The sequence below is a fragment of the Labrus mixtus genome, chromosome 5 (assembly GCF_963584025.1).
Source record: "Labrus mixtus chromosome 5, fLabMix1.1, whole genome shotgun sequence".
In the NCBI taxonomy this organism is placed as follows: domain Eukaryota; kingdom Metazoa; phylum Chordata; class Actinopteri; order Labriformes; family Labridae; genus Labrus; species Labrus mixtus.
This window is the reverse complement of record NC_083616.1, coordinates 16,732,477-16,757,084: the sequence shown is the minus strand read 5'-3', so window position 1 is coordinate 16,757,084 and position 24,608 is coordinate 16,732,477. Positions and strand designations below refer to the sequence as shown.

The 24,608-nt window shown below is 40.6% G+C and overlaps 2 protein-coding genes across 2 annotated transcripts in view; one reads left to right on the top strand and one right to left on the bottom strand.

Annotated features, from left to right (window-relative positions):
• The window catches only part of rusc2 (RUN and SH3 domain containing 2), a 39,730-nt gene extending 22,160 nt beyond the window's left edge, over positions 1 to 17,570 (top strand). The window contains exons 3-13 of the mRNA XM_061038243.1: positions 16 to 595; positions 5,476 to 6,165; positions 7,260 to 7,466; positions 7,616 to 7,786; positions 9,280 to 9,356; positions 10,290 to 10,464; positions 11,093 to 11,198; positions 11,429 to 11,475; positions 11,616 to 12,690; positions 13,035 to 13,205; positions 14,189 to 17,570. Coding sequence (XP_060894226.1) covers positions 16 to 595; positions 5,476 to 6,165; positions 7,260 to 7,466; positions 7,616 to 7,786; positions 9,280 to 9,356; positions 10,290 to 10,464; positions 11,093 to 11,198; positions 11,429 to 11,475; positions 11,616 to 12,690; positions 13,035 to 13,205; positions 14,189 to 14,396 — 3,507 coding nt within the window. The 3' untranslated portion in view covers positions 14,397 to 17,570. The remainder of the gene's footprint in view (positions 1 to 15; positions 596 to 5,475; positions 6,166 to 7,259; positions 7,467 to 7,615; positions 7,787 to 9,279; positions 9,357 to 10,289; positions 10,465 to 11,092; positions 11,199 to 11,428; positions 11,476 to 11,615; positions 12,691 to 13,034; positions 13,206 to 14,188) is intronic.
• A 1,347-nt stretch (positions 17,571 to 18,917) lies between these two features.
• Positions 18,918 to 23,769, bottom strand: ccl19a.1 (chemokine (C-C motif) ligand 19a, tandem duplicate 1). Its single transcript, XM_061038239.1, has 4 exons — positions 23,608 to 23,769; positions 19,773 to 19,899; positions 19,544 to 19,658; positions 18,918 to 19,346 (listed from the first exon to the last, which is right to left on the bottom strand). Exons 1-4 carry the CDS (start codon positions 23,669 to 23,671, stop codon positions 19,314 to 19,316), a joined length of 339 nt encoding a protein of 112 aa, XP_060894222.1. The 5' UTR covers positions 23,672 to 23,769; the 3' UTR covers positions 18,918 to 19,313.
• Positions 23,770 to 24,608: the final 839 nt, after the last annotated feature.

Sequence of the window (24,608 nt, the reverse complement as noted above, 5' to 3'; positions counted from 1 at the left end):
ACTTCCTCTCTACAGCGGGATGATGATGTGGATGGAGAGGAGGAGAAGGAGGAAGATGAGGAGGAGGAGAATGATCAGCAGGCAACTGGTAGAGCTGAAGCTGCTCCTGCAGTGATAGAAGGCCAGGTTTACGTTAACGTCTCCCCTCCTGTGGTAACCAGGGGTGTTATCGGAGCCGGAACCTCATCAGGAGGCCGTCCCCGTTCTCGCAGCTACGACCGCAACCTGGACAAGTCTCCGTCTCCTCCACTCGGGTCACTTGAGCGGATGTTGAGCTGCCCTGTCAGGCTCAGCGAGAACGCCGCCCCAACCCCGCCTCCTCCTCCTCGAGTCACCTCCTTTGCAGAGATCGCTAGGAGCAAGCGAAGAAACGGAGCAACAGGAGGGTCACCGTCGCAGAAAGCAGCCGCAGACCCCTTCTCCTCCACTTACTCCACCCACTCCCACTCCTCAGTGGATTTTTCTCCAATCCCCGAACAGCATGCAGAGGTTGACAGTCTGAGCCTGTCACCTGTACCCTTCACCAGATGTTACAGTCATGGAAGCATTGAGCGACACCTGGAGGGGGCAAGGGAGACCAGGGCCAAGGCTGAAGGTACGTCACTATTATTTTTTGGATTGTCCATTGGTTTATCTAAAACTAGCACTGACAGATGTACCTTGACAGATGTTACCAGTGTTGTTAATGCACTTCCAATAGAAAAACAGGCAAGCATGATATTATTGTTGACCAGAAATGGGCATTGAGACCGTTATAACAGTTGAACAAACAAACAAATAGCATAAAGTGTGTTCCAAAAACAGCCTTAAAGAAGACACAAATGACTATAGATAACAAGTAAGACAGCTGTGGGAAGAATGTAAATGCTTTAATAAACTTTTAGTTATTTGTTCTATCAAAATGAGGAGATTTTAGCCGACCATGTTTTGCTAAGCCTGGTTTTAATCTTTGTCAGGAAATAAGATGAGCTTAAAAAGGTAAGGTCTAAGAGTTTGTCCTTGTATTATTCTTGAACATAAGTACGTTTTATAAAGGTCAGATAAAGAGGCGAATGTGAAACAGACAAAGATGAATGGAGGAAAGAACCCTAAATTCATTTAAATGTTGATTTAGATTCCTTGCTGCATCCTTAAGACACAAAGAAACTTTCCCACAGTGTAGGAACATTATTACTACGTGGAAATGTCTTTGTTTTTATTTGGTATGTATATTTGTACGGTTTTGTTCATTTATGTCTGTTTAGACTTCCTTTCTGTCTGTGAAAAAAATCCCCTCATATAGCGTATAGATGTGCTTCAAGCAGAGTGACGCAGAGAGCGTATCCTCAGCTTTAGAGGAATGAAGAGTTGATGTGGGACGAACATGTTCTGAATAACAATCGGGTTAGAGAGGCGATAAAGGTGCAGAAACCCCCTACTGAGCTCTACATCAGCAAACTGAGTGTGTGTTTGCATACTGCATTCGTGTGTGTGTGTTATTCTGAATCGGGGGACTTAGGCCGGACTCAAAAAAAAGTAAAGGTCAGAAAAAAGTTACACAAGCTCCGACATTATGATCGACAAAATGGTGTCACCACTTTCTTGGCTAAATATGCATCCAGTGTGGAGTCATTGAACCATGCTGTGACTTTAGTTGTACTCATGGTTTAATAATCAAGTGGTTACAAGAAAGTATAAAATATTGAGTGATAAGAAAGCAAGAAATTATTCTATTCCTGTAACTTCCTGTTGTGCTGTTTCACAGCTGAGCCCTTCTGACCTCTCTGAGGGAGACAAATGACAAACTTCTTTTCCTAAAGGGAAATGTGATTTAAGATTTTCCAATGGTTTTGGAATAACCAGAGGAATGATTCGGAAGGAATATGGAAAGCAATCAGCAAAATTTGGACACACATTGCTTTCAAAGGCCCAAAACAGACTAAAGCTATTGTGAGAAACTTAAGGTTTGTGCAGATGATTTTGGCGCCCCCTGTGGATGATGCAGGATGATTTATCTCTTAGCTGATCTTGTCCTCTACATGTTAACGTGGTGTGTTTTTTCAAAAAAAAAAACAACTTAACTCACAGTCAATCTTCTTGCTGATGGTCTTGCTTTCTTTTGTAGGTCATAGCCACCTTAGTGATAATATTAGTCTGTTTCATAGCCAGTCAAAACCTTGTCACAGGAGCTTAAACTAAATTTGGGATGGTTGGTAATTAACTGCTAAACTGACAACAGGCTGAATGTGTTCCATCATCAACTGATGACACGGCCGTACGCTATCTGTCTACCAGTTAAATAGCTTCCCCTCACTTCTTTTATATACTTATTTATCCCTGAGGAAAAAAACGTCCACATGTTGAAATGCTTCTCTTGTGAATGAAAAATTTACCTGATGGTTAAGGAGGTTCTGCTAACAGAAAGAAAACAAATATTATCAGTATCCCCAGGCTTAGAACAAACCTTTTTTACCATGTGCCTTATTTTACACCCAAATGAAGGGTGTATAACAAGCAAGTGGAGCTGGACATGCTAAAGTATGCACCATAGTTCGCTTCAATGGGTTCAATCTCTTTTAAGCCCACAGCCAATAGACGACAATTTTTAGCCACTTTGTCTTGATCTGACCCTCAATATTCCAGATACTGGTGAAGGCTGGGGAAACTAGAGTGCCCTCTAAATGTCTGTATCATTGAGCCGATTCATCTATCTGAGATTTTTTTTCTTTCATGAAGGCTTATATGTGAGTTTAGAACAGAAACCTCTTAGCTGCCTGCTGTGTGTCTGGTTGGATAAGCGCACACACACACACACACACACACACACACACACACACACACACACACACACACACACACACACACACACAATGAGTGCTTTGAATTCTTTTGGACTGAGACCAGGACAGTAATAAGTGAGTGTACTAGGAAAGGAATGTCCCATAACGCTCCAGCTGTCCCCTTTTATTCTAACAGGAGCCTCTGAAATCTCTTTATCAAACCAGATCTCTTGTATAGAAATCCGTTATGATGTTATTATGATCATTTCAAATTCACAGACTACCTCTGCTGGCTTCTTAAACCAATAATCCAAACAGAACATATTAAAATCCAAATAACACAAATCAATAACCCTAACCCTAATCAATAGGTGTCAGCTCTAAGGATTCATCTCCAAAGAGTGTGTGTCTCTTTTTAAAGTTTCAGGACAGATCAAAACTGCAGAAAACAGACAGAAACAGGACATCTCATGTAGATGTAGACTTTTACTTTGAAAATCCGATGTTAAAAACTTCCCTTATGAATTGGATTTGTTCTCCCTGCTCAAGTTTGCAACATGAATGTCGGTTTTGTAACCCAGACATGAAGTGATGATACTATATAGACAGTATATTGGTCAGTAAGCAGAAGTGTATGCATCCTATTTTCTTTCAACCATAGAGCTTGAAAAACCTAAACTGTATGGACCAGAAACACCAGATTTTATCTTTAGCTTTACCTGCTGGATAATTCTCCTCTTTACTTTTGTTTTAAAGAAATCTAATAGAAAATACTATTAATATTGGCTTATATAACATTTGCTTACTGTTCCTGAAGGTAAAACATTTTTCTGTAGTCCACCACATCAGATGTTGGAAAAGGGAAGGCCCTCATTTTTCTTTCTTTCTTTTGCTTGTTGGTTGTCTTAGACAGTGAAACTAAGGAAGTAATGATCACATGGAGGGCAGGTAAAAGATTGAGAAATAAATCAGAGAAAAATGTCATCCCTAGAAATAAGAGGCATCAAACATATTTAAAAAAACCAAACATGTGTCTTTACTTATGCAGCCTGTGACGGTGAAAGATTATAATGAGAGACTCTGCAGCATCTCAGTTCATATATATTATTCATCAGACTTCACTTCACTCAGCTGCGATGTTTCACCGCAGTGTACAGGCCTCTTTAACAGCCTTTGGGATGCAGCTAGCTCGCTTATGATGCTAACATGAAGCAGGGAGCTGCAAAGGAAAAAATGAAGGCCATCTAATGGATTCATTTGTGAAATAGGAGAGGAGCTGAGGTGGAGGAGAAAAAGCAGATTGATTTTGGAAAGAGGGGAGGAGGAGGAGGAGGGGGAGGAGAAAAAAACGTCAATTAGAGAGATGATGGAGCAGATAGAAGGGTGAAAAGAGAGGAAGTGTTTCTGTCCTCCATCCCCAGTGTGAGCTCAGGCCTGCTGGGTGTGTAGTCTTCCTCCCTCCTCCCTCCTCCCTCCTCCAGTGTGTTTCTACCACAGCTCAACGTCCCCCTCTGTGGCTGAGAGGTATCACTACACCCGTCTAAGGTAGCAGCAGTGGGCCGGCCTTAGGGCGACAAACAGCTTGCGCAACACAATCAACGTCACACACACTCCTGTCTGTTATACACTGCACTGGATCTTTGAACACACACTAACAGGCAGAACAACATACACACAAGGGGAAAAACACACAGATTCTGTCTCAGTGGCAGAGAAGAAGTACAGAAAAAGGCTTCTCTTCCTCGCTGGTGTCTCTCCTGACGCAGTGCCTTCAGGTTTATTCTGTGTGTGTGTGTGTGTGTGTTTGTCTGATTGTGTGTTTAGGTATGTGTATGTTTGTGTGCACATGCACCTCAGAGCAATGTCTACAGTGTCATGGCTGTGTGTGATAAAGGCTGTGTGACTCATGACTGGGCAGTTTTCTGTTAGTCTGTATTTTTGGTTTTGATGTGACCGTCATGTTCGTACTGCTTAGTAAGAAAGGATTATCATTAAGTGATTTCACCTTCTGAACTATAACTCATCATAATTATTCTTTGATTCACTGGCTTGAGTTTCTGAATTGTGAACACTTGCTCCGTTTAATATCACAGTCTCTAAAGGTTTTATTTTCTCACAGTATTTATTTATCCCTGTTAACATTTAGTTGTTATATCACATCAGTTATCAACAAGTTATCAGCAGATTAATTTACAAAGTTGTGTTGCATTTAAATTATAACCTGATGGTAATGATATATATTTTTATATAATTCCAATTATCCCACCACAATACTCAAACCAAACTCAGTCGCCACTATTTTGGGTTCATCTAGCTTTGAGTTTGACATTTTTATAGTCACCATCTTTTTTTTCCTTTTTCTTGGAGTCAGAAGTGAACATATTTGGTGAATTTTATTTGCCTATATATGTCTTTAAGATGCCTCCTGAGTGCATTCCTGCTACAAGTTTTTCCTTTGTGATGGTTATTAAGCTCCTATTTTGTCACTCTGGGTTGGTTTTGGAGTCTGTTTATGTTGTTGTAAGTTCTAATGTGTTATATGAAGAGGTATTTCTAAAATTATATTTAAATTGTAAAAACAGTTAAAAGCTAAAGTCTCGATTGTTTCCGTGAAGTATTTACTTTAACTGTTCTTTACAAACACTAAACACTTCTTTTCTTTCCCTTTATTCCCCCGTCCTCTTCAATCCCTTCCGTCCCTCTTGTTCTCATGCAGGTGGTCTGTCAAGTTCCTCAGACAGTCGCCCAGTGGTGGTCCGCTACAGAAAAGACCAGCGGCCCACCACCCTCCCCATCCAGCCCTTCACCTTCCACCATCAGTTTGCCTCCAAACCCCCGCAGCCCAAGCCCCTGCTGCCCATCTTGACGGGCTACGTCTCTGGGATGCAGGCTCACTCCAGCTCCGGCTCGGGGTCTGACTCTGGGGGTCAGACGGGGGAGGACAGTGAGGATGCAGCTGATAATGTCAACAGATACCAGGGGTCTCTCGCCACAGCAGGCCCTCCACCCTGTTCAGTTCGACCATCGCCTCTTGGGAGCTACTCCCCGGTTCGGCACCAGGGTACGACCAGCTCTGGGACCTGCTCCACGTGCAGCCCGAGCCCCAAGCCGCCACACAGTCTCTCCTGCCCGCTTTCAGCAGAACTTGGCCCCCTCCACACCCCACCCTCAGGAACGCATGGAGGGGGTTCAGTACAGTTACCGTCTACCCCACCGCCTCCGTCTCTGGGGATGAAGAGAGGGGTGGTGCCTCCAACTCTCCCAGTGGTGCAGGGACACTGTTTCCATCCTGGAGCTTTGCCCAGTATACCTGCTCTCCACAGTGACACGCTGAGTCCGCTTGGGTGTCTGAATTCTGGAAATCACATGGAGGGAAGCAAAGGACCTGGAGCAAGGACGCACAATGGTAGGTTCTTAAAGAAATTCAGAGGTGCTTTAGAAGTTAGAATAAGTAAAACTTCCTCAGGGTTTAAAAACTGTGATGAAGTTTTCTGATGTTTAGCTTTGATCACGCAGCAACAATAGAAGTCTGTAGTGTTGATGGGGCTTCAATCCAAACAGTTTAACCTTTGAAAATGTCCATGCCAACAAAACTCTTTTGAAGTAACTGTGGGCAATTATTGTTTTGCCATTTTATCCTTCCTAGAGAAAAAGATAAAGACACAAAATGTGCATCTTTTGCCCTTTTGAAAAGGTGGCTAAATAAACTGTACATTTTTGCGGTCACAGTGAAACATCAGGTGTATACTTCATGTAACACGTTAATAACATTACTTCACAAGTCCCAGCATATTTTTGCTTCATGGTTCTTTGTTGGCTGTGATTTTTTTAGATCAATAAAGAAACTTGTTTTAGATGGAAAAATAAACAGACCACCATTGTTTTCTTCATTGTATCTTCTAAAAAAGGGTCAATATCACAAACCAATATATTTTTCCAGCTCTATGCTGTACCAACTACTTTCCTATTTAATTCTTCTTTACCACTTTATTCTTGCTTTCTTGCAACAACCGTTCTCTTAATGAAAGAATCAGTAACAGGTTCATACGAAAAACTAATAATGAATAATGAATATTAAAAAAGCTTCAGCTTTAAAACCACTTGTGTACGTGCATAAGGGGCAGGTTTCAACACAGAGAATTACAGTAGCAGGTTTGTTTCCTGGCTCTGAAATGATCACGATCAATACCTGTCCAAAGCAGCAAAAAGATAATCTTTACATTATAACTGTTTGCTGACTATATAACAAAAAAGATCGCTGTCATGTTGTGAAAATTATTAAGTTTTGTACAAGTCAGTTTATGGGCTTTAAATAAGCTATTCTCATTTCCTTTTTCTCTCTTTCTCTCTCCCTTCACGCATGAACTTAAATCTTCTCCTGTTCTCCCTTCACCGTTTCCTCCTAATTTACTCCTTTACTTTTACTTTTTACCATCCTTTAACCCTAACCCGACCCTGAACCCCTCTTTCATAACCCTAACACCCATCCCACCCCGACAGCACACCACCTCTCTCCCCAGGCGCTCAAATGGAGAGAGTACCGTCGTAGAAACCCTCTGGGAGTGGAGAGGAGCTCCTCTTCTACAGGATCAGGCTCCCTGTCTGGTAGTCTGGAACCTCGAAGGGGCGGGGGACCGAGACCTGCCCGACGGAACGTGTTCGATTTCCCCTCAGCCCTCTCCGGGAACACGCTGGCACGGTTCAATGGTGCTCAGAGTTTTACTGATAGAGTTAGAACAACTGAAGGGTTATTGAGAAAGCAGACTTTGTTGCTTAAAGTTCTTGTACTTTGATAGAAGTCCGAGGTCAGAGATCGTTTTATCATTTGCTCGTGTGTTTCTGTGCTTGTGTCTCAGGGATGGGCCAATCAGCTAAACTACAGCAGAGCTACAGCGACTTCCTGCCAGACTATTTCTCCCTGACTGAGAAGCCTCCAGAGGAGTTCTGCCTTTCCCCTGACGCTTCAACCTCCTCCTCCTGCTCGTCATCACAGTCACACATCTCTGTGGACCTGACGCAGAAGAGAGGTGAGTCTCCATGTTTATGTATGAATGTGTTGATATTCTGCACAGTGGCTGATGAAAGCAGTGGTACGTATCTTAATGTTTAATCATGTTCTATTTGAGGATCTATATGGATCCGTTCAACACTGTCATAGTAAAGATACAGTGAATGTGGAGAGTGGTTTGGCCCCTTGAGGACTACATTATATTTTACAAAAAAACCTAATAAACCTCAGAACACCAGTGAATGCATTTATATTCATTTACATGAACTACAGTCTGCTCTGGTTGTGGAACTTTTTCATCATTTAGTTAATCACTGATACTAACCAACCTCATGTAGTTGTAGACAAACATAGAGTGAGATGAATTTACATGTTCAAAGTCATAATGCATTACTTGGTGTTTCTGAATTTCATGGAGCTGGATTCAGTTTCATCACATGACCTAAAATACAGAGTTTCTGTCACATGATGTGAGGGGTCAAGGTGAGCTTGACAGAAAGGACCAAAAAAATTTGTGTACTCTCATTTCCATTCCAGCTTCACATAGACGTGCCTCAGTGAATTATTAGCAAGAACACAATGACTTGGAGTTATTGCCCTGTCCCCTGCATAAACAAGTACATCCAGTTAAAGATCTCTGTTTTGTTTGGAGACTTATGGCACACTTTGGTGGAAAACTTGTTTTTCTTTTATACTCTCTAAGTTCCCTTTGCATCTCTTTAGGAGCCTGACTCCTAACAGACTCTTTTTTTTGTTAAACATCAGTTACATAGATTGTATCCCATTTTCATGTGTTTTTAAATAGAAGTCATGACTAGTTGTAAGTGGAGAAAAATAGTTTCTATTGGGGGCTGAAACGTTCAATTAATTGTGAGAAAACTACAGTTCTCTAGAAATGCCCACAGAATCCAATACAAGGTCTCATTTCCAGAGCCTGCTGGGCTGTTGTTTTGGAGAACAGGGGGTGAAAAGATGTTGAGAAGTGGTTAAATCAAGTGCCTCTTACTGCAGAAAAGGCTACTTGACCGTGAGGAGAGTAATTTAACACCTCTTCCTGAAGCAGCAGGGTGTCGCAGAATGAGCAGCGAGGGTTTATCTCCCAGAGCGAACCAACAGCTACACTGCTGGAGTGCACTGGAGCCTCATACACAGGGACACATTCACTGAGCGTGTTCGGTTTGTGCATCTGAATAACCAAAGAGTACAGTTCATTATGAAAATATGTTTTCATAATGAACTGTAATATATATATGTTTTCGCAAAGCAGCTAGTTGTTGTCTTCGTGAATCGAACTTTGAACAACAGAGACAGTCTTTCTTTAGTTTGTAGTTGAATACATTTCATCTCCCTTCCAAAGAGTGCAAAATGGGAAATAGCCCAATCACTTACTATAGGATATAATATAAGGAAAGGTATAGGTCAGGCAGCATTCATTGGAAAAACACTTGATACTGGCAGCTGGAAAGGATCATGAATAATCTGTTTTAACATTCTCCTATTTTCTTCTGTCAGGTTTGGTGAAAGCCGTGAACACAGCTGTGGATCTGATTGTGGCACACTTCAGCACCAGTCGAGACCCAGATGTAAAGGTAAAGGAGTTTTTGCTCAATCAGAATGATTTTAGTTAATCTATAGACAAACCATTTAGTCCAAACCTCCATTTTTTTAAGTAGTGTTCAAAAACACAGACTTTCTCTGTTATGAGGAGCTGTTCACATTTACTTTAGAACTTTCTCAAAAGGTGTTTCTCATTCATGCACAGGTGACTCAGGATACTGCTGTAAACAGGCAAGCACAAACAGGACCTGCTTCTGTCTCACATAATTTAACTTAACAACAGCAGCTAGGATAGACAATGAGTTGATCTGCGTCTTTATCTAGTTACTCATGTTGAGTTGGCTGTGGATGTAGCCTTTTATTTATTTATTTTATTTCACAGCAATGTTTAAATTTGTGTGTTTTTTTTTTTTTAAACATCTTAATTAATTGTAAGGAACTGTTACCATTAACAGTTTCACAGTTTGAACTGGTGCCTACAGAATTCAATATTCTTTTCTTTTTTTAGACTTAATCTTTTCAAATGTGTAACACCAATGTGACATTTAGCAGACCGCCCAAACCAAATCAAATCCAACAAACAAACTCAAAGCTTTGCATTGACAATATACCAAGATGCCAAACAAAATAGGTCAGATTAACAATTGAGTTAAATTTCCTAAACATAATGCAGTTGGCAAGGGGGACATGATTCATTGAGCTAGCTAAAGGACAGTTTTATTATTCAAGAGAACTAAAGTGCAAATACAGCCTCTAATCATTCACCTAGTGAGAGCTTGAGCAAACAGCTGATATTTTCACTTTCTGTTACATTACTATAAGTGTATGCTTACAAGTAAAACAAACTGAGCACTTATCCACACAGATAAGAGCTCTGGCAAACATGGACCAACAGTTGACCTCAACTCTGTTTTGTTTCATTTTCATTTCCTCTGTCCGCTGGTGTTTCTCCTCCACTCTACCAGGCTAAACTGGGGAACAGTTGGGTGAGTCCTAACGTGGGTCACCTGATCCTGAAGTACCTGTGCCCGGCCCTGCATGAGGTGCTGCAGGACGGTCTGAAGGCCTACGTGCTGGACCTGATCATTGGCCAGCGGCGTTGTCAGCCCTGGAGCCTGGTGGAGGCCTCTACTCAGCTCGGTGAGGACTATTCCATAGAGCTCTATGGAGGGTCTTAGATTTTTTTTTAATACATTTGTGATAGTAAACATAGCTTCACACAAACTTGTACTGAAAACAATTTATTAACATCAGTACTGTATTTATGATTATATATAGCCTACAGTAATTTACTGCTGAACCCAAATCCTGGAAAAAAATCCAGTCCACAACCTTGTTTTTCATAAACCCTTTCTTTAACAAACAAGCTGTACTATTGTTGTTTAGTTGTAATTGTAAGTAAGAGCCACAGGTCGAATTCAAACCTCGCACGTCTGCTTTGAGAACTTCAGCCTCTATACATGGGGCACACAAACAAACCACTTGGCCACCGGGGGCACAATTTTTAAGACAAATGAACTATCAAAGAGTTTAAGTTTGTGTATAGCACACAGGCTGTATGATATGTTAAGCTCTGGATGTTTGGTGTTTTTCTCAGAACAAACCGTCTGCATTGATGCTATTCTGTCAGATTTTGAGCAGTATTATGTTCAAGTGATTTTTTTTTAGTTATTAGTATTAGTATTACAGTTATAGCAGATGTACAATGTTATAGGTTCGAGAAAAAGTCGGTGCTTCAAGATAACATTTGTATTTTTGTCCCCATCAGGCCCGTCCACACGTGTTCTCCACAGCCTGTTCTCTAAGGTGAGCCAGTTCTCTGAGCTCACGAGCCACAGCATGAGACTCAACGCCTTCATCTTCGGACTGCTCAAGTAAGTCTTTTCACTTCATCCTATTTTTAACTGTCATCATTGCTTCCCTTTACAAGTTTCAGCTCATTTGACTTCCGCTGTCCAGAAGTTTATGTTCACACACAGCTCTAATATTTACGTTTCTGCGTAGAGTAATGACACTCAGTTGAGTTTAGCTTATAATCCTCCTGTAGAGACTGTAATATTGAATTGTTGCATTGTTTCTAAATTTTGGATTTATTTATTTTCAGTCTAAAATCTTTGGAGTTCTGGTTCAACCACCTCTACACACATGAAGGTAAGACTCAGTTAGAGCATAATTTATCCATCTTTAGGACCAAGATATATTTTTACTTAATTTGCTTAAATTCTTGCTCCTAATATAATTAATAACTAATAATAACTAATATTCTCCCTCTTTTCTTTTACTCTTCTCAGATATCATAGCAGCACACTACAACCCTTGGGGTTTCCTCCCCCTGTCTCAGGGGGTGTGTCAGCCTCTCTTTGAGGAGCTCCTCCTCCTGCTGCAGCCCCTGTCACTCCTTCCCTTTGACCTGGACCTTCTGTTTGAACCTCACCTCCTCCAGAAGGGGCAGGAGCAACTCCGCCGCAAGGAGCAGCTGTGTTCCGCCGGCCAGAGTGTTGACCAATCAGCACGCTCCACCTTCCAGCTCATGAGGGGATGGAGCACCACGGTGAGTGAGATGGTCCGAGATTCTAGCACTGAGGTGAAGAAAGAGAGGGGGCTGCTGAGACGAGAGGGGACATGGCCGAGGATGGAAGGAGTAGGGTCCAGGAGAGAGGAGGTAGGAGTGAATTCGAGCTTGAGAAAGGATTGGGGGACATCTGCGAGTATGACCGCTGGGTGTGTGAGCAGACAAACAGCGACAGATGTAGGACTTCTCTGGAAGGAGCAGGGAATGGGGGGTCAGAGATTGAAAGGCGTAGGACAAGAGAGCCAAGAAGGAGGTGAGGATGGACAGGATAAGGACAGGAGGAAGGAAAAAGAGAAGGATACGGCAGGGGAGGGGCGTCAGCGGCAGGACAGGCAGGCGGGCTGGTGGTACCAGCTCATGCAGTCCTCCCAGGTCTACATCGACCAATCAACAGAGGGCTCAAAGTTCGTCAAGACTGAAAAGAAGAAGAAGTCATCGGAGAGACGACAAGGCCAGATTCCACCCACCAGGGAGGGAGTGGTCGAGGGGGCGGAGTCAAGCCAAGAAGGGGAGGGCTTCCGAATCAGGAAGAGCAGCAGCAGCTCTAGTGGGGACTCTGCAGGATCAAGGGGGAGGACGTCATGGATGGGGAGTCCTCCAGAGTCTGTACTCAACAACGAGAAAGAGACTAAACCGCAGGTGGGACTCACAGGGGGCGACGCCCCTGCTGCCACCTCAGAGGAGAGCCCTTCACAGGGACAGGGTCTGCGCTGGGGGAGACTATTCGGTTCCAGCGTTGGTTCTCCTTCCAGGGGGGAGGGAGCTGATCAGAGGGCGAAATCTCAAACAACAAGGTCAGTAAATATTCTGATGTTATCTGATGTGTTCTCATAATAACCAAATCCCACAAAACTTCAAAACCAGTATTATCTAATTGAGATAGAAAAATGTAGAAGAGCCACCTTGTTAAACGCATATTCATTCATTCACATTCACATAATGTGGTATCAGATTGTAAACAATATTTGCTGTCCTCTTTGGGTGACTGATTAGTAATAAACGTTGTGTTGAATACTCATGTTGTCTCCATATTTGGGTCTTTTGTGGTATTTGTTGTTAATAAAAAGACCATATTTCAATGTCTTATTTTTAAAGTTATAAAATGATCTAACAAACTGCACTACCACTTATTTTTCAGGCCACCATCAGGCTGGCTCTCGCTGGACAGATCTGTTCTCGACCTCGTAGCTCAGACTATTGGAGCAGGAAGTGGAAAGAAGACAGAAACTCCAACCGTGCCCACCCACACCCAAACCACACCTCCACCAAGGTCAGCTCAGCCAGCTGAAGCCAAACATCAGTCTCCATGGTAAGTATTACTTATTTCCTCCTGTAAGAATATTACATTTGTTAAACCACACTTCAATAACTAAATAATCAAACTCATGTTTAAAAAAAAACAAAGTCTAACCAAATTCTGAAACTTAGTAAATTTTAAAGGGGAAATATGATGAGAAATCCACTTTGGCAGTGCTTTTGAACATATATTTGGGTAACTTGAGTGTCTATCGACCCACAAAATGTGAAATAAACCCATCCAGTCCTTTGTTTGTGGTCTGCATAAGTCTTACAACACAGAGAAAAATGCTCCGTTTCCAATTAGCTCATTTTGTGATGTCACAAGGTGGGTTCTGGTAAAAAAGAAATACCCTCCCCTCCCCTGATATCTCCACCCATGGACTCCACCCCCAGCCTAGAACAAAACATTTGCGCAGGTTCGCCATTTTTATTCTCGCTACAGAGGATTGATGTCTACCAGGAAATTATTTCATTGCATTTAAAGAGACACACACCAAAACGGAGCGTTCTGAGAGAGCTGGTTTATATAGGGCTAAAATCCTCCACTGGTACTTGATCCATGTTATATTTTGACCAAAGCACAGTACAGATGTTTCATTTAGACCTCAGGGGACTGTTTGAAAAGGTGGAAAAGGGGATATAATATGTCCTTTTTAATACAGCAAAAATGATGTTTAAAGTTTCACAAGTTATACTACATTATGCAAAAATCAAAGGAGAGTCAATACAACTTGTAATAAATATATCTGTTAAGAAATAATCTGTTTCTGTCATCAGTGTAACTCTATGAAACCATACTAATCAAATGTGGGGCTCTCTTTCTTAATTAGACTAAAAAATAAGAAACAATAAGAATCATAAAAACTGGGAAGATGCAACTAAGGAGCATTATATATTTTACGTTCATAGATGTTCTGTTATTTTCTTCTCATTTTATTATCCATTAAAGATCGGAATCACTTTTCTCATCTTTCCCCCTCTGTCTCTCCTCAGTGAAGTTCGAGCTTTGTGCCACCACATAGCACTGGAGCCCGGCCAGCTTAGCTTCAACAAGGGCGACGTCCTGCAGGTCCTGAGTAAGGCTGATCCAGACTGGCTGTTGTGCTCTTTGGGCTCCACACAGGGTCTGGTTCCCATCATCTATGTGACCCTCAGCAGTCTGGAGGAGAGCCAGGAGGCTGCTGGACTCGAGCAGTGCTGAGCCACAGCTGTCTGAAGAATATGCACATAAGGGAGGATTCCTGAAAAAACAATGTAGGAAATCTGACGGTTTTGAAGAGAATGTACAGACACATGCAAGGGAAGCATGCAGGCTCAAACACAGACTAACATCCACAACAAAGGAACATCCAAACACGTATGCATGCATACATCCAAAAGCCAAAAGCCCAGACCAGAAACCAACCCAAAGACACTCCAACACACATGAAACTGTGTGCTAGCTTAATTCTGTGACTTTCCAGGCTATATATCATCAATCTCTGCTTCAGCTGAAAAAAAGAGAGGATACTCATTAAGGAAATCTTCAAAATAAGATACAGTATATGCCATGCCTAGCTGCACTTTGCTTTACCGTCTGAACATTCACCTAGCTGTGCCAGTCTCTGATCACAGTGCTCAGTTGTCGCCCCCACATTAAACCTGGGGTCAGTTTGACTTAAGGTGAATTTATTTTTGGATGGATTTTTTTAACAAGATTTAAGGTGGGTGATGTAACAGCATAGTCTATAAACTTTTAGATGTCTGCTCCAGTTTTCCAAAGTATGATGATATCAGCATATTTTTATTATTATCAGAAGAGTATAAAAACAACACAGGATTAGAAGACTGTTCAACCTAAATTCAAGAATGCAAAATAATGAGTTTATATCTTCTCATTCCAATTTGAATCAATTCAGATCGATTTAAAGTCTGTTTATATGGAGACAAAGATGGACAAACTGATTTGCACACTTCTTTCCCTCCATGCCCTCACAGGACCCCAAACAACTGGAATGGATCAAATCACCATGGTCACATGGCGGCACTTTTCCTCTGTCAGGATGGGACGCTGATATGCTAGTATCTTAATGTCTTGTTCTTATTTAAAATCATTTAAAAGTGATATATCTTATAAACTATTACCGGTGTTCTGCTTCCTCAATAAACAGCTACTAAAAGACAATAGATAGTGGCACATTACCAGTCAAAACTACATATATTAAAACCCATTGTATGATGCCAGTTAGATGAAAGCTAAAATGAGCATTTAGCACATTCCTAGCTAGCATTACTGTTAGCTAGAATTTGTGTCCATAATTCTGCCAAACAATAGTTTGGGCTAGGAATTGGTTGAATGTTTACTAGCTACCTGTAGCAACTAAAAGGAAAGGCTTAGTATCCGGGGGTACTCACACTTAATTTTTAAATGTAAACAACACATTTGTGATCTCAGTAGCTAGCATGTGTTGGACAACTGCTTCCATTAGCATTCAAAGAAGTCCTTGCTAACATGACTGTGAGCTACTATTAAACTGCTGAAAGATTAAGTTTTATCTTCAATTATGTCTTTTTAGTTTAGACAATTAACTTACTTACTTATACATCGATGGTCAATCAATTCCAAGCTAACATGGCGGTTAACTTGGAATCATCGTGTTATACTAAAAACGAGTGATGTTAGCCAGAAACTGATTGCAGGCTTACATTAGCTCTTGTCTTACTGTAGTGAATGACTTATTATGTGCCTTTTCACCTTGAAATATGGCAAATTATCCTTCAGAATTTAAATCTACTTTTTGGTTAGTGATTAATCAAGAAGTGGATCAATAAAGATTTGTCCGATTTATAACCTGCTATACAGCATTTGAGCTGCCCGCCCTGAGTGTCATATCTGAGGATAATGGCCGCCTTGTGAAAATGGTGAATGGCATAAACTGTTTGAAGTGCATGTGAAGTTTATCAAATTGTTTATTTTTCCCTCCCATCCTGTTTCCCCCTGTCATTTAAAGTACACTTCACATTGCTTTTGAAGAGGACACACTTGAATGAGTGGCTGTACATGTGCATTTGATCTATTGGTACTTCATGTAAATGCATAGGCCTATATGACTTACAGTAACCATGTGCTGGGTTTTATTCATTTATTGACCAGTCCATCCATGTTGGACAGTTACAGAAAACAGGGATGACCGATGAAAGCAAAACGTAGCTGTGGAGACACATGGAGGCTCTTTGTGAATGTGTTGGAAACTCAAAGCTTAACATTTTTTGTGACTTAATTATTGCCTTTGCCTAAAAGTGCTTTGAGGAAAAAAGGGAGACAGGCCCTGTTGAAAACTTTGAAGCCTGCGATCTAATATTTGTCCTGATGTCATATCTTCTATTTGCTATGACGAGTCTTTCTTGAAAAGTTCCAGAAATGTATGTTTGCAGAGATTCTTTAAACAAAGTGAAGAAATAGAGATGATTATAGAGGTGTTATTTTTGATGATAAAAGGGAAACCCTCAACACATTTTGTGTTAACAGCTCCTGTGTTAGCATGTTCATGCTAAAGCGGCCTTAGCTACAAAATGAGTTGACCGGAAACTAAAATCATGGCTTTGGAGTTATCCTGGAGAGACGATGAGAGTATACAGATGCCCTTTCTAAATATGGAACATTATAAAAAGGTAAAAATGTATCTTCATTAATTACATAAATGAATGCTTGTGTAGTTTTTGAAAAACTTACATAATTATACTGTTTTAGTTTTTTTTGTACAGTTTGTATAGTCGTTTCATTTCTGCAAACAAAATGTAATACTTCCTTTTCATTGAAGTGTAAATATATTTAAAATCCTTCAATGATTAATTTCTGTCACAGAGGTTTATGTATGAATGTTATCTCTGATTTGTTGATGTATTATATGTTAAATAAAGGAAGCAGGTATAAGCTGTAGTTTCAGTACTAATGAAAATATGGCCGCAGTAGTGGAAGGAATGATGATGTTTTGTTATTGTATTCAGTCCTCCACACAGTTTGCTCTTCTTTGACATCCTGAACAGTCCCTACATAGGACACCCATATAAACAAAATAAACATACACAACAGAAAACACAAAGTACAGATAAAACCAGGGGGAAATGGAGGCTCAGAGGCAAAGGCAGATTCACTTTTGATTTGTAGCAGTTGGTCAGCTTAAATGATGTGCTTTAAAATGCTTCACTTGTATAAGTGAAAAAATGGAGATGAGCTCCTTCCTCCTCCAGCTGCCTCTTCCTGCCTGTAAATACTTTCAGCATCAGTGACACTGCTCTTCTCTCTGCGTCCTGGCTATATGACTTAAATGTATGACATTACCAAACTGCTATGGATGTTGAATAACAAAGTCCTCATGTGATCACAAACTAAAAAGGCTCCTGTGTCTTTTGTTTTTACCCATTCATCTTTGAATGTATTACTCTCCTTCAAACCACAAATCTGTTTAACACAGTCATCATATCCTGGTTATAGAAGTCTGGAGAAGCCTTTATTATAGTCTCCAATAGTAATCAGGATGAGTTCCTTTCATCTGAAGTCGATTGTTAGGCACCTCTGTAGTGTGTATTGTCTAATTACTTTCTCAGGTAACAAAATACTACACATTTTCCTCCTGAAGTTAAGATGCTTCAGCTCGAATGTGCACAAAACTGAAGCTTATGCCTTGATGTGGAAAAACAACTTTTGGTAGGACTGAGAGAGAAGTTGTGAAACATTCTCTCACATAAAACAGCGAGCACATAGATGCAAAACTGAGACATTAGTGTTTAAAGACTGGTCTGAGATTGTTTTAGGGATGTTTGATTTGATACTTTTTTTTTGGTCAATCAAAGCCGCTGTTCTCCATGTTTGTTTTTCAGCCTATACGTAAGTGATTTAACATGATAAACTCAAGGCGTGCGTAAAGTAGAGCTATATGCAGTGAGTTGCATGCTACTAAAGTTTCCTTTAGTAGCTGAATTTTTACTGCAGACTACAGGAACCTAAAGGAAAGAAACCATGGTAAAGTGAAGTACTAGCTGTTTTTATACTAACTGGTTGTGAGAGGTGTGCACTCCAGCCACCAGATGGTGCTGCTGATGTTTTAATCAGAAATCAGTAGTAGGCAAGACATTGTGTGATTCGACTTTCTCCTTTCTAAATCATTGCTTGAATCAAGTGTCCCTTTAATTCAAACTCAGCTCAGTCAGAAAAGCCTTTAAAGATCATGCTTGTATTTAATGCAAGCTCATGTTAACCTCACATCAGACTTTGCCTTATCAGTGATGGAATCAACCATCTGATAAATATATCTTTAACTAATTTGACTGTATCTAATTATTATCATTTTGCATTATTCAGCTTGGGCTTTTAACATGAGTAAAATACACTGTTACAATTACATAACAATATACATGATTTTGAACAGCTGGTGCTTTACAAAATGACTCCAAACTTAAATATGTAGCAGTCTTTACACTTTGTTTTTAAATATTTCACTGACTGTTCACATTATAGGGCCTCAGTCAGCAGGAGTTATCATATATGCACCGATTTTAATCCTTAGCCTCCAGTCTTTTTCATTTTCCTGATTACAGGAGATTTTTCAAAATATTATTTAACAGCTGCTCAGAGCGCCTTTGCTCTTTGAGGATGAGGAATATAATCAAACAGAAGAACAAAGATCAGTTGCTCACTTTAACGCAGACGGAGTGAAGAATGTCGTCGTCAAAGAAGGACATGTTCAGGGTATTAAAAATGTCTTTATTTTGACAACAGAACAACATTCCAAACATTCACACAACAGAAAAGCTGCCCATTCCAGAGTGGGGAATTTGATTAGAGATAGCTAAAAGACTAAAAATCATTCACATATTTTTCTTCCACTATTCTTGGAAAACTCAAAGACAATTCAATTCCTTCAGATTATCTTTATTTCTATTGCTGCACCCGTATCCTCAGAGAAAACCAACAACCATACAGAGAAAAAAACCTGTGGTAATTTTAGAAATTATAAGCTTATAAGCTCTATTCATTTATGACTTTATTGGTTGGATCCATCTTTTCCGGTCTGAGACTTTCAGTGGTCCATTCTCATTCTGTTTGTTCTTCATTGGCTGTCAAAGGTCACTCTCACTTTTACTCAGGCTTCACTCCAAAGCAGCGTGGACCCTGTAAACACACAAAGATTTAGAAAGTTCATATTTACATCATTGCTTCATACAAAACTAAACTATATTTACCACTATACCAAACCAAACGAAATTATATTTGAAGCACAGAGCAAACTGAGATTTAGATTTAAACTTGAGATTTACAAGACCTACATCAGGGCCCGTGGCAGTATACTATATTTTACAATGAAGTACCTTGTAATTCTTTTTCTTGCAGAAGTTCTTCAGAGATTCCACATGCTTCTCCACTTCTTGAACCCATTGAACATTAGGCGCCACACATAGCTCATGGCCACGTCTGGTCACCAAACTGCAACAAAAAACAAAATCATCCAGGTCAGTCTTATGGTTTAGAAAATAGTCAAAGTGTGTTGAGTCATCCTCTGGTTAGATACATCATCAACTTTAAATCACATAAACTTACATAGTGGCATCAATAGAGCAGCCCTGACCACTGATCTGTTTGCGAATATCTGCAATAGCAGCTTTAGGGACTGTTCTGTCTCTGACAACCATCAAGCAGCAGTCCACAGGTATCTCTGCCAATGTCACTGAAAGACAGAAAAAATAAAACAAACAATTCAGTAACAAGTGATTTTATTCTATAATGTACCTAGACCCAACATGAATCCACCATGAGAAAGAACTTATAACATATGGCAACAGTGGAGAGGAACATTTACATTTAAACAGCCATCTACTTGACTGGAATGGTTAAGTCCTTGACTGGTGTGTTCATGGCTTAATAATTAACACAACAGAGTTCGGCAAAATTGGGAGAAAGGATTCTCCCAATTTCAGCATTTGAAGAGCATGTAAAAAATAGTTTTCTTCCCTTGTGGCACGTTTTTACAAAGGCTGGGACTATCTGATGATGCAGGCAAGCTTTGGTCATCCTCCTTAATATTTACAGCCTATGGATCCCTCCCAAAACTACTTTGACAACTGATGCTGCAACCTGGGCTCAGCCCTTGCCACAGTTGCAGTGGCAATTCAAGATTCAAGCTTCTCACATTTTGAGCCACCGCTGTCAGCCCACCAAGCAACTGACGTCATTTCCTGACGTCATTGACAAGCAGCTGCATTTTTGATAAAGGTCGAATAACTGGAACATAATAAGAATATGAATGGCAGGATAAAGAAGGGGGAAGGTTAAAGGTTGGATTCCCACATAATGTTAATCAGAGTCAATCTTTGGCAGTTCAAGTCTGACAACAGCTCTGAATCCTAAAAAAGGCCAATACAAACTTTTGTAACATTTAATGCCTACAGCGTGTGTGATGATGACCCGGTGAAGGCCATTACCAGATTCACTCACATGATTTTTGTCGTTGTGAAATAAAACACCATGTTAAACTAAAGGGCTCCATAATTCACCACCAACCTCTTAAATACAGCTGAAATGTCATCTGTAAATCTGAAGTCTTATTTACCTGTAAAGGATTTAATGTGTTTGAGGTATGTGTGTGTTGAATGATAGGGCGTGTCAGGATTTCATTTTACGGCCCATTAAACATTAAAGCGGTGAGGCTTTAAAGTAGGAACTAAATACTTTGAACTTCAAAAGACATATCAGGTGACATAAGATTTATCTTTAACAGCTCCTTTGAGGCAGGCGCTCAATGTGGCCCTTCATTTTGTTGTTGAAAATGTGAATAAAATGCATGCATCTGTTATATCATTATATTATAAATCATTTTGGGAAGCATTAAATCAGCACATTTTGCACATTGCGCTCCGCTGCGACAGCACAGGCCGCTGCTGAGCAACCTGTTGTGGATCTCCCACCGGAGCTTCGGGCCGAGGAAAAGAGGACGACGTGCAGGTATTCGCAGCAGAATAAGGAAGCGTCCCTTTAAACCACCTCTGCCCTCCATCACCCTGTCGATCAGCTGGTAAATGATCTTTTATTTTTAGAAGACTGCTTCAAATGTTTTTAATCTTTGTCCTCCCAAAAAATGAACTCAATTACAGTATGATAGTCACATGCTGTAATGACTATACTTGTCTGTGTAGACATGTCACAAATATGCATACCTGCTTCTGCTTTGTAAATATTAACAGCTCACTGGCTTATGTGTTTTCACTAGCTAATGCATAGAAGAGGAAACCTTTTACTTCCTACTAGAAAATGTGTATGTGGTTTTCACAGATCATGAAGAGGATATGCAAATGAAATTGATCAGACCTTTTACATCACAAAATTTGATTTATTAAAAAAAAATGCAACATTAAATAATTCTAACGGAATACAAAGCACTTCAAACAAGTTGGTGTTGGCATTTGATGCCCCAAATGTGCATGTAGCCACATGTAAAAGAAGTTTTGCTAGTGGCCAGGAATATATCCAGTATACTGAGCATAGGGATCAGGCCACCCCTAATCCTCCACACACAGCAGCTGGGAATTACCAACCGGTTTCCAATATATAAAGCTTCTGTATGCAGCAAAGCGCTACTCCCGGTTGTCTTGCACTGGCTCCCTTGCCCTGCCAAGTGGAGTGATGTCCTCCCTGAAGTTCCTGTGGACCCGCAAAACACCTGCATCAAGGCAGTAAAGGGCGAATGATGCCATACTGCTGAAGCAATGGCCTCGGACACTCGACCGGCCCCTCGTCCGGCTTCTCGTCGACGGTAGCCAGTCGCTGCAGCCTGCTTCAGCAGCATATACCGACATCCGACTGTAAACTATTACTGAACACCATTCTGCCAGTTGTTGCCCCACAGCTGGACCCCCTCCAGTTTGCATACAAGGCAAAGAGGGGCACAGAGGACGCTGTGGCCTGCCTGCTGCACCTCCTCCTTCAGCACCTAGACTCCCCAGGTCACTTCAGAGTCCTCTTCGTGGACTTCAGCAGTGCTTTCAACACCATTCAAAGGCATCTGATGATCCAGAAACTACACCAGCTCAACACCCACTCCCGCCTGATCCACCTCATTCACAACTTCCTCAGTGACAGGCTGCAAGCTGTGCGAGTGGGCACAGCCTCATCACCTGCACTAACCACCAACACCGGAGCACCACAAGGATATGTATTAAGCCCATTCCTGTACACACTCTACACCAACGACTGCACCGGCCCGTCACCCACCACCACATACCTCAAATACTCAGACGACACAGCCATCATTGCCATGCTCACCGACAACAAATCTGTCCAGGACTACCACAACACTATTTTCTGTTTTTTTTCGTGTATAAATGTTCTTTGGTGGGACCTGTCTGTTGGACAGTAACGGTGCTGTGAAAAAGAATTTCCCCTCGGGGACAATAAAGTCTAAAGTCTAAAGTCTTCTTTTCTTTTTTTCATCATTAAATATTTAGGTGTAAATGACTTCTTGTTTTAATTAGGTGTAAATAAATAAAACATTTGATTCTTACTTCTTGGCCGCCACAAATCAGCATTTCTGCACCTTTTCTTGAACCCTCCAACACATGCCACTTAATGTTGAAATATATCTAGCTCTTGGAGTAATGGCAATAAAAAATCAGTGCATCAGCTAAAACTACAATATCATAAAATAAAAATAGTGTCAGATTTTTGTGGATTATGAGATAAACACTGGAGGTGATTCCAAAGAGGAAATTCAGAGAAATCAGTAGAGTTATTTCTCAGGGTTCACTGACATCCTCTACTATTGACATGGTCACACAAATATCACAACTTACACACACTGCAGAGTCATAACAGATATCACAAAAGTTGCATCACCAGCTGTTGTCGCTTGTCAGGGATTTCCCGCAGTTAAACTTTAACTCACTACAAAGTGTGAGCCAAGGACTTCATGTGTGACCTGTTTTCATTTAAAATTTGATTCTGTTCCTTCCTTTTGAAATCTTAGTCTAAGGCTTCTTTTTTTCAGCATCTTTTTTCATCACAGAGAGTTAAAGTAAAGTATTGTAAGTATTTTTTAAGCTCTTATGGTTACATATGTGGTTATAAAGGAGAAATAGAACAATCTGTTAATATTAAACACAAACTTACCTTGAGGAAGGACCACAGATGTGCATTAAAATATCAAACATTACGAAATTGAAATATTTCCTCTTTTTAATCTACTATTTCCATCTGGAGCAATTCCAGGTCTACAATTTCATCACTGGAATCACATCCTGTGGTCTTATTTTTTATTTTATTTTTTTAGCTCAAGACAGTTTCCTAATTTCCCTTTAATTTCAACATTTGCTAAATGTTGAAGACAGAGTTTAATGATAAACCCTAAATGATGCGAGTAAAAAAAAACAAAAAACACAATCACCTGTGCAGCAGCATGTGATGAAGAGGAGGCAGAAGAAAAGCTTAGCATCGCCCCACGGAGCCATGTCTGGTTTCTGAGGTTTCTTTAGAAGCTGATTGGCTGATGAAGAGGCAGTTCCCAGTATTTGCACCTAAAGTGGCCAAGGAAGTGATGTGACTGCAGCTGTATGAATGCTCTTATATAACACTGTCCACTTTGTTTCACTTTTATTCTTACTGGACCAGCCTCCTCCTCCTCCCCCTCCACCACCCCTCTGCTGTTGTCCATCATACACTGAAGAGCACAAATACATCAAGAAATACCTCTTCTACCCCTCCCTCTTCTTGTAACCCTTCAGGTTTCTGTTTAAATTTCCATCACTTCTCAAACTCACTCACCTCTTTTAAGGTAACTGAAACTCTTGGGTCATGGCACCTTTCGGTCACACTTCTCTAATCTCTGAAAAACACAATCCTAAAATAACCTCTAACTGGCGTTAACATGTCAATCAATGCAGCGCAATTGAAATACAATCCAATAAGACATTTCCCTTTTTTACTCTTGCGCCATGTAGTGTTCTTGTCCTTCTCCTGCGGAAAAGCATTAAAAATATGTTTTTATGTGCAAATTGTGAGCATTTTGGAATATTCTTGGCCTGTTTAAATCTTGCTAAAATCAAAAACTGCAGTCCCTTAAGTGACCACTTGAGGTCACTAAAAAATTGAGTCAATCCTCAATGAGTCCCAGGTTTAAATGTCCAACTATACAGCAGAATCTAACATGTTTACAGCATGGTACAAACAAAAAGGCTTTATATATCTCACCAACGTACAATGTAATTAGCTTATGCAAGCTTATGCTTGGCCACATTGAGTGACAGGTGGGAGCTTGCTTCTCTGCTAGATTTGAATAGTAACCGAACTTTACCTTTCACCCTGTTTGTGGGTGAAAGGTCAAAATAAGTTTAGGGTTGCTCTCAAATCATAAAAATGGCAGCTTGTACAGGAGCTCAGTACATTGAA